General features: G+C 36.9%; 1 protein-coding gene across 1 annotated transcript in view; it reads left to right on the forward strand.

Moving 5' to 3' along the window:
• The window catches only part of LOC103512529 (bromodomain-containing protein DDB_G0278469-like), a gene marked incomplete at its 5' end in the record, with an annotated part of 5,707 nt that extends 1,733 nt beyond the window's left edge, over window positions 1-3,974 (forward strand). Inside the window, 3 exons of the mRNA XM_026825969.1 lie at window positions 223-402; window positions 2,182-2,962; window positions 3,079-3,974. Coding sequence (XP_026681770.1) covers window positions 223-402; window positions 2,182-2,962; window positions 3,079-3,623 — 1,506 coding nt within the window. The remainder of the gene's footprint in view (window positions 1-222; window positions 403-2,181; window positions 2,963-3,078) is intronic.
• Window positions 3,975-9,310: the final 5,336 nt, after the last annotated feature.

The raw sequence follows: 9,310 nt of genomic DNA on the forward strand, positions 1-9,310 counted from the left end.
GAGAGCGTGACCACGACGACGGTGACCAGCGGAAAGGCACTACTTTCCAAAAAAAAAAAAAAAAAAAGAAGTTTTCCTCGTTGGCCCCTTATTAATTAGGTACATTGAAATGGGGGTCTTTTCTCACGATATTCCTGTGTGCGGAGTCCAGTATGTGGGACTATTGCCCTTAGGACTCGGCCCCTTATTCTGTATCTAACATATCTTTTTATTTCCGCCCAGAACGAGTCTCGAACCACGGACCTCAGCGTAGGAAGCGAGGAAGACAGTCTGCAGCTGGAACTTCGGCTTCATCGGCAGAACGTGAGTCGGCTGGCTGCTTCGGATCTGCTAGTGAAAGACCTCTACGTACGTAACTGTATGAATATGGCCCGCATTCATAATCTGGAGCGGGAACTACTGGTCGAACGAAGCAAGACGGCAGCGTTGAGTTGTAAATAGAAAACACCGAGAATGAGAGGTGATCGATTGGAAAACCAAATTTCCGAGCGGTGCCGATTGGAAATTTGGAAAAGCAAATTGGTCCATGTAGCTACAATCTGGAGCGGGAACTACTGGTCGAACGAAGCAAGACGGCAGCGTTGAGTTGTAAATAGAAAACCCCGAGAATGAGAGGTGATCGATTGGAAAACCAAATTTCCGAGCGGTGCCGATTGGAAATTTGGAAAAGCAAATTGGTCCATGTAGCTAGAGAAGTGGACAAACTTCTACTAAACACTGAGTAAACAGTAAAACTAGAGACAAACTTCCCTTTGTTGGAGCTACTAAACAGTGAAACTAAAATCATGGAATGGATTGGAACACATCGCATGCCTTCAGGCACACTCCATTTGTCAAGGTTTTTCTTGCCCTTGGGATCAATTTAATTTGAATAAACCATTTACTGCTGAAAATTTGTAATGAAAAAAATAAGTAGAAGTTCGGAATGTAGTGATTTAAGGCGATTGAAAAATCTAAATCATGGACAACTTAGAGTCAACATAATATATTTAGGACTAAAAACTGGGAGTTAAACATTTATCCGACAGTATAACAGCACTCTATTTATGTTTACTTCACCTAACCTCAGTAGCATTCTAAATTCTAACCTGTAACAATGTAACATATCGGTTGTACATAACATTGTATCCTATTTATAATTTTAGAGATTATTTATATATAATTCATCACCGAATGGAAACTTTGTGTATTTTTAGTAATTTTCACGTGTTGTGACTTGTGACACTTTTGTTTTCGAGACATGGTGACTTTTGTTGTGATTTTACCTTGTGCCTTATTTCGTATATTTTATGTTCTGATACAACCAAGAACCAAATAAAATTGTAGTGTGCTCAAAATGTGATTTTTGTTGAGTAGTTTTCCGTAATGTTTAAATCACCTGTGTTTAGTCTGTAAAGTAGTCGGTGGGTGAGTGGTCAATGATCTTCAAAGTAATGATATCGGCAAACAGTATTGAAAGATTGTTTTTTTGCACTCTTCCCTTTAAGCATAATGAATTAGATACTCTTTTCTAGAAGTATAAATTTACCCATATCCATTTCCTTTCCAAATCCTTCTCATACTTATTTTTCTACACCTTTTTCCCAATTTTGTCGTTGGCATTTCTTTCTTTTATTCTTCCTCTCCATACCCTTCTATCCATGATTGTTTGTCCGTCTTTTCTCTCTCAGGATTTTTTCTCCATTTTCTCTTCTGTATAACCAGTTCTAGGTTGTGAAAATCAAAAGGAAAATTCACTTGAAAAAAATATCAACATTGCGTTATTATACGTAGATACTGACAATAAGCCATTTCTTTCTAAAAGTTCACTTTAACATTGCCAGTGATCCAGTCCATAATCGTGTCGACAACCACCTCGGTTAAATTATAATAAATCAAAATTTCAACAATGATTTATTTGTCTCGACACAGTTGAAAATACATGATGTATATTTTGTATTGCGTAGAATCAAGTCAAAGTTTTGGATCAAGTTTACGATATAAGATTTATAAGACCAGCGTGGGTATTAGGTGGTAATTATTTCGAGACCATGACCTATTAAAGTATCTGTGATCTTGTAAGATGTTTACTATCGCTGCTATAATGATGGTTATCTTTCGCAGGTGTTATAAGAAGAGTTCTTTCCTTTTTTTTTAGAAAAAAGTTAATAACCGTTTGGTTTTCTTTGCTTTTGATTCCAGAACCTGTCTCCCTATTATGAAGAATCACGTTTAGTAGGACGCAACTTACAACTAGAACTTCCTTCCGATAATCCACTTCTCGAGCCAGACGACACTGAAGAAGACGAAAACAACTTTGTCACATTCATCAAGCAAAGATCTCCTCTCCATTCCGATTCCATAGAGTTACAATTCAATACATTCCAAAGCGAGATCCAGAAACTTCTCTCAGAAAAACGACTGTGCGATGAAGAAAATTTGAAGCTAAAGAAAGAGAATGTTGCTCTGAAAACTCAACTCACTCAGATTAGTGGAGCTGAAGTTGACACGAACTTGAGTGATGAAAACAAACTGAAGTCCTCTCAGAGTCCAGGAACTCTGAACTTGAAAAGCTTTGCCTTTGATATTAGCTTGGATAGCCTGACTTCCAGTACAAATAGTAAGACTAGAAATGAACTGAAAACCAATAACACTATGGAGACATGTGTGAATAATAACAATAATGATCTGAAAATGAACACGGATGATCATGATGCGGAGGATCAGTTCAAAACAATGACCATACATAAAGCAATAGAAGATGAACATAATGTCATGGAAACCATGATACTGGATAAGAATGGAGATGATTTGACAAGTCGACATAATGGTGTGAGAGAAGCAAGTGAAAATCGTAGAACAGATGCTTTTGGATGTGAGGAGGATAGTTTAAATACAGCTGATGAGGAAATGTGTATTGTAAAGCAGAAAGAACTTGCCAGCGCAGAACCTCAGTCTAATGTACAGAAAACAGACGAGATACCACGTTTAGCAACTTCAGAACAAACAGTGGATAAAGATATCGAATCCACGTTGTAAAGCAGAAAGAACTTACCAGCACAGAACCTCAGTCTAATGTACAGAAAACAGACGAGATACCACGTTTAGCAACTTCAGAACAAACAGTGGATAAAGATATCGAATCCACCAGTGTTAATGTTGACGGAATAATAACCGTCATTAAAAAATCTCCTCCTGATGATAACAAAGAGGATATTAAGCAATGGCTAAACGGGGTGAAAAACAATTCTACAAAGTGGACACGCGAAACATTGGAAGACTGTCTAAAACAACCTCATCCTCTGTGGAAACTGGCAACATTGGAAGCTTTCCTAAACGAACGAGAGGAACTTTTGAAGAAATGTTTCTACTTGGAGACCTACATGGACAAGTATGAAACTGTGAAAGCTGAGAAGGAGGATGCAGAAGAGCGATGTAAAGATTTGACGCACTGTTTGGAACAGATGAAAGTAGAGTTTGAAAGACTGGAAGATTATTGGACAGGCAAGATGGACGATGAAAGAAAACTGTTTGAGCAGGTAAACACTTCCTCGAACCCGCTCGATCCCGGGGAGCATTGCAATAAACTCATGCTTATCTTTCATAAACTGATCTTGTTCTTGAAAAAGTTAATGTTTTTATGACTGCACCAGCTTGCATGTTTGCTTCTACACATTTCTGCTTGTACATATATTTATAGCGTGTACATACAAATAACTGTTGACACATTTGTCAATCACGACGTCCAAGAGATTATATTTATTTATTTTTCCAACCACCCAGCATTAACTTGAGATTATTTCTACGACACTTATTGGCGACGAGATATAGATTTGAGATCTTGTGTACAAAAACTTTCAAATGTTTTTAAAACTACGTTTATCTCTAACAATAGAGTTAGAGACACCACTTACTATGACACTACTCATTCCGATGATAAATGTCGACACTAGAGGATATATTGACTCATTTGCTGCCAGGTGTTCGAGCTAGACATCTCAACCTGTTTGGAATCGCTGAGTAAACAGTAAAACTAGAGACAAACTTCCCATTGTTGGAGCTACTAAACATTGAAACTAAAATCATGGAATGGATTGGAACACATCACATGCCTTCAGGCACACTCCATTTGTCAAGGTTTTTCTTGCCCTTGGGATCAATTTAATTTGAATAAACCATTTACTGGTGAAAATTTGTAATTAAAAAAAAAAATAATAAGAAGAAGTTCGGAATGTAGTGATTTAAGGCGATTGAAAAATCTAAATCATGGACAACTTGAGAGTCAACATAATATATTTAAGACTAAAAACTGGGAGTTAAACATTTATCCGACAGTATAAAAGCACTCTATTTATGTTTACTTCACCTAACCTCAGTAGCATTCTAAATTCTAACCTGTAACAATGTAACATATCGGTTGTACATAACATTGTATCCTATTTATAATTTTAGAGATTATTTATATATAATTCATCACCGAATGGAAACTTTGTGTATTTTTAGTAATTTTCACGTGTTGTGACTTGTGACACTTTTGTTTTCGAGACATGGTGACTTTTGTTGTGATTTTACCTTGTGCCTTATTTCGTATATTTTATGTTCTGGTTGTTGCTGTTGGCCAGTTCCTGAAAGGGGTGATGTAGTTTACAAGTTATGTGTGAATACAATTTTTTCGTGAGTTATACAAGAATTATAGTAAAACTTACTGCAGTAGCTTGTAAAGTACACATTCATCCATTTTAGGTGTAGGTCTCGAGTCTGTGCTTGAAATTGGAAATGTTTTGCCTTGAAGTTGATTGTGATTGCATTTTGTACACTTTGTGTGTTTAATTCGAAATTTTCGTTCGAGGAACATGGTGAAGGCCAGAATGGGTATGCTATAGCACAGACCCAAGGAACTGTAGGGTGGGTATGTCTATGCTTATTGGAGGGGCCCAGAAAATAGTGGGAAAAAATAAACATAGAATAATTATGTTCCTACATTCAAAGAAACAGAATCAATAAAAAAGTACATACAGGTTAAAAAGAAGAACAAAGTAGAGCTAGGTTAGGTATCTGTGGTATTTTTTCTGTGTCTGTTTCTATGTAGGTACATAGGTATTCTTCTATATAAATATAATTTATTTTTTCCCTATTTTGTGGGTATCGTAGGGTACCCACCTAACAGTCCTACTACAATATAAAGAAATTATTGCAAAACATACAGACAAGTAATACTAATACCTCTACCTACGTAATACCAATGTAGGTACAGCTGTTGTTCATGATATTGCAAATTTTCATTATATTATGTATCACAATATTTTTTAATATTATGTATCTACTTATACACATGCTAAGCAGGGAATTCTTTACTCTTATTACAAACTTTTCACGCTGCTGCTTTTTTCACAACTTATGCTCCAACACCACATTGTAACAGTTTTCCTTTGCACCACTAAGTTAATATTAAAAAATCCACAATAGAAAGGTTTGTAAGCGATGGGTCGATTCCCATAAGGTAAATTGGTAGGTAAAAGGAAAAAAAATGGAACTTTCAGATTAAGTGAAAATTTTCAAAAAATCATTAGGTCTGACTAGGTAGGGGTGTATATATGGTAGGTACATACCTCCTCCAAAAATATTGAAAATTAAAATTGACTGAAAGACAGAGAGAGAAAGAGAGAGAGAGAGAGAGAGAGAGGGAGAGTGAGAGAGAGACTTAATTAGAATAGAGTAAACATAATAATGTGTCCCTTTACCCCCAACAGTCTAAACGAAAACAAGGTCTTATAAAATTACATTTCATAGGTAGGTATGAAGAAAACAGGCTAGGTATAAAATGCAGGAGAAGAGGACTCAAGGTAATTAAAAATAAAATAATAATAATTAATATAATGTTGAAGCGAGAGAGAGAGAGAGAGAGAGAGAGAGAGAGAGAGAGAGAGAGAGAGAGAGAGAGAGAGAGAGAGAGAGAGAGGGAGAGAGAGAGAGGGAGAGAGAGAGAAAAGTGTGTAGATACTGTTGTTATGGACTTTTTTCTACAAAAGGTAGCAGAGTACCTACCTATTATTTATTTTGTCATCTGTTTTCTCTGACATTCCAAACAGTCTACCGAATGACTGTCTTACCTTATGTATCTACCGACCTACTTACTTTGCAGTGAAGAACAAGTAGCAACAGAATATTCAGGTGGTCAGTCCCAAATTATTTCCTACTACCAAATTTCACTCCACAAAACACATAAAAACTTAATTTTGAAATAGGTATTAATGACATTTTAAAATTGAAACTACTTATAAGTGGGCCCCATCTTCATAAATCTTACTCAAGAGTCTGCTCTCATTTCATTTGGAAGCCGGGACGAGTTATTTGCAAGCATTTTAGTCGATAGCTAGATACTTATACTTGAATTAAGAAAGATTATTAATTTACTCCATGTTGTACTTACCCCCCCCCCCCCCCCCTCCTTAATCTTGTCCCGACCTTGAAAACCCCCCCCCCCCCGACTTTCCCTGCAGCTCCTTAATCTTGTCTCGACATTGAAAATCCCTCCTCCGACACACAAAAGATCTTCATGTACCGGAAAGTTGACTAGAAGTTCGCTAGGAATAGTATCACAGACAGTGTAATAATCTGTGATATAAACACAGCCATAAATCAAATTCAGACACGAGTTTTGACAGCGCAGTTACTTCCGAGGATCAGCCCCTTTTACTAGAAAGTTTATCTTGGGAAAACAATGTTTAAGATTATATCTTGGTATCGTACAGAAGTATAGATGGTACTGGAACGTCATGTTTTGTATACAGGGTGCGGTTTTAGGTCTGATGTGACCCACTTAAAACAGTTTTTAGGGTCGGGTTTTTAACCCTTTTTTTACGTCATTTTTGCCTACAAATTTATGCTCCATTGAAGACTGGGTAACTTTGAGATTAAAGTTTTAATCTAATTTAGTTTTAGGTACCTATACATAATTATATGCCCAGTATGTTGTCTAATTAATGGTATGTATGTTGTGATTGATCATTCTATAGGTACAGAATAACTTTATGATTTATTTGGCACACAAAAACAAATTACCAATTAGTTTTTGACACTATGCAATATGCATTCTGTCGTAAATATTGTTACCCTACTCCTTCCGCTCATGAAAACATAATTAGGTCAGTTTTAGGTTATGAATCATGAATCAGTAATATATAATTTACGATATTAATCAGGGGTAAATACCTAGATATTTTGCTATCTTTGACTGTAAATTACGACTTTATTATGTACTTTAAAGTTTGAAATTTACTTAATAAGTGGGTAGGTACCTAGTCTAGGTACAATGTTTCAATTAAACACACTCAAAATTTAGACCTTACCCAACACACGTAAATCTACATTTGTAAATCTTGTAATACATATGTAAATGTAGGTATCTCTTTTTTTTTAAGGGGTCCAAATTTATCCAACGGGATCTTTTTCATCTAAACTAAAAGAAAGCTAAAGTTCAATGTTGAAACTTTGAACAAGTGGACCCCTAGAGAATTCAAAGGAGAAAGTGTAGTACGTGATGATTTGAAAATGTAATCCCAGACCTTCAATTTGATTTCTTCTTTGTCTCCTCCCCTCCTCCCCTCCTCATCCTCCTCCTCTTCTTCTTCTGCTTTTTTCTTCTTCTTCTCTTATTTCAATACCTATTCAAAGATTAGGTGTGGGATTTACATTTAGAGACATTTTCGTGTGATCTCTTTCCGTTTTCTGTTCCTTGCTTTTCTGCTATTCTCTAAATTTGTTTAAAGCTGTGTCCACACCTACTTAGTCGACATCGATCGATTTCGACTGAACCGTCCACACTGCTCGACAACATACCTAGATTCACCTCGTCGATCGATATTGATGGATGGTCGGTTGGACAGTTGGACACAGCTTTAGAGTTTAGAGTTGACCATGAAAAGATTATTCTTCCGGTTCTATTCTTTCCATTTTCATTATTTTCCACTCGGTCGGTAGACTCGTTTGTGTGGACACTGGACAGTTGGACTCAGCTTTAGAGTTTAGAGTTGACCATGAAAAGATTATTCTTCCGGCTCTATTCTTTCCATTTTCATTATTTTCCATTTCTAGGTGTTCCATTTTCGCTAGTGATGCACGACGAAACGTAAAATAGGACGATGTGAGACATAGATTATGTCTCGTCTTGTAGAAAAATTGCGAGATGACAAATTTCTCGTCAGATAAAATACGACACTGTCTCCCCTCAGGAACATCACTAATACTCGCACCCTGTACATCTTGCACCTCTGAAGAAAACAGATTTTCATGCACTATTAATTCCTGTACTGGTAGATGCACGGTCCCTAATTCCCTATAATCCCTATACAGTATAGGTAGGTTCCAAATTGACTTGGAAGAGGGCCAAACTGAAAATAATTCAAACCATCAGTAGCACGCTAGCACCCAAACACCAGACAAGTGACTGGTACTATGGTCAAGGCTCCGTTCAGGACACTTCTATTCATTAGCATGCTTTGTTTATTTTCTCTTGGGTCGGTACTAGGCTATTCTCGATTTTCGGTTCTCCGTTGTGATCGCCTACTAAGTAGCAAGATCTGTTCAAACAAAGTAATTCTTTTTATGTTCTCAATACAATATGAACTTTGGGTTTGATTTCAGCTCAACGGGCAGACAACTAGTCCTAACAGTGTAAACGAAACTCCGAAACTTCACAAGAAAATGAGGAGACACAAGAAGAACCACCAGAGAGCTTCTAGTCAGACCAACAACCATGTGGTAAGCTCAAGGTTTTACGCCGAAGGCCCCGGGTTCGATTGCCGGTGGAGTCGAAGTTTTTTCGGCTTTGTGCTTGGATTTCTGGGTCCACTCAGCCTCGTGAGGATAATTGGATAGCTAGTTTAATCGAGTAGCGACCAGTGGCAGCATCACCAGTGCGAGAGGAAGCGCACTACTTTCCCAAAAAAAAAAGTTTTCCTCGTTGGCCATTTTGCCTAAGATATGATGAGTAGGTAAGAATACCTATTATGTAGGTGTATCTTCCTATGTGCAATTTTTTGAGGGGGAATATACAGGTTTCATGTGATCAAAAGGAAACTGAGAACTAGGCCTACAATCACACAAATAAAAATAAATTGGTACTTACATCATAAATCTGTTTTTTTATTTTGCCCTTGTGGTTCGGAATGGTCTTGCAGTTTTTTTTCTCATTATGCAATTTTCACGCTGAAATCAGCAATAAATTCATAAGCAAGTAATTATAATGTTTCCCCTCACTTGAAGTTAATAGCCTGGGGGCCATAAATCAGTTTAATGGGACAAAAATCTGTACTAAAGTAGGAGAGATGTT

This window comes from Diaphorina citri, unplaced genomic scaffold, assembly GCF_000475195.1.
Source record: "Diaphorina citri unplaced genomic scaffold, Diaci psyllid genome assembly version 1.1 scaffold848, whole genome shotgun sequence".
Lineage (NCBI taxonomy): Eukaryota > Metazoa > Arthropoda > Insecta > Hemiptera > Psyllidae > Diaphorina > Diaphorina citri.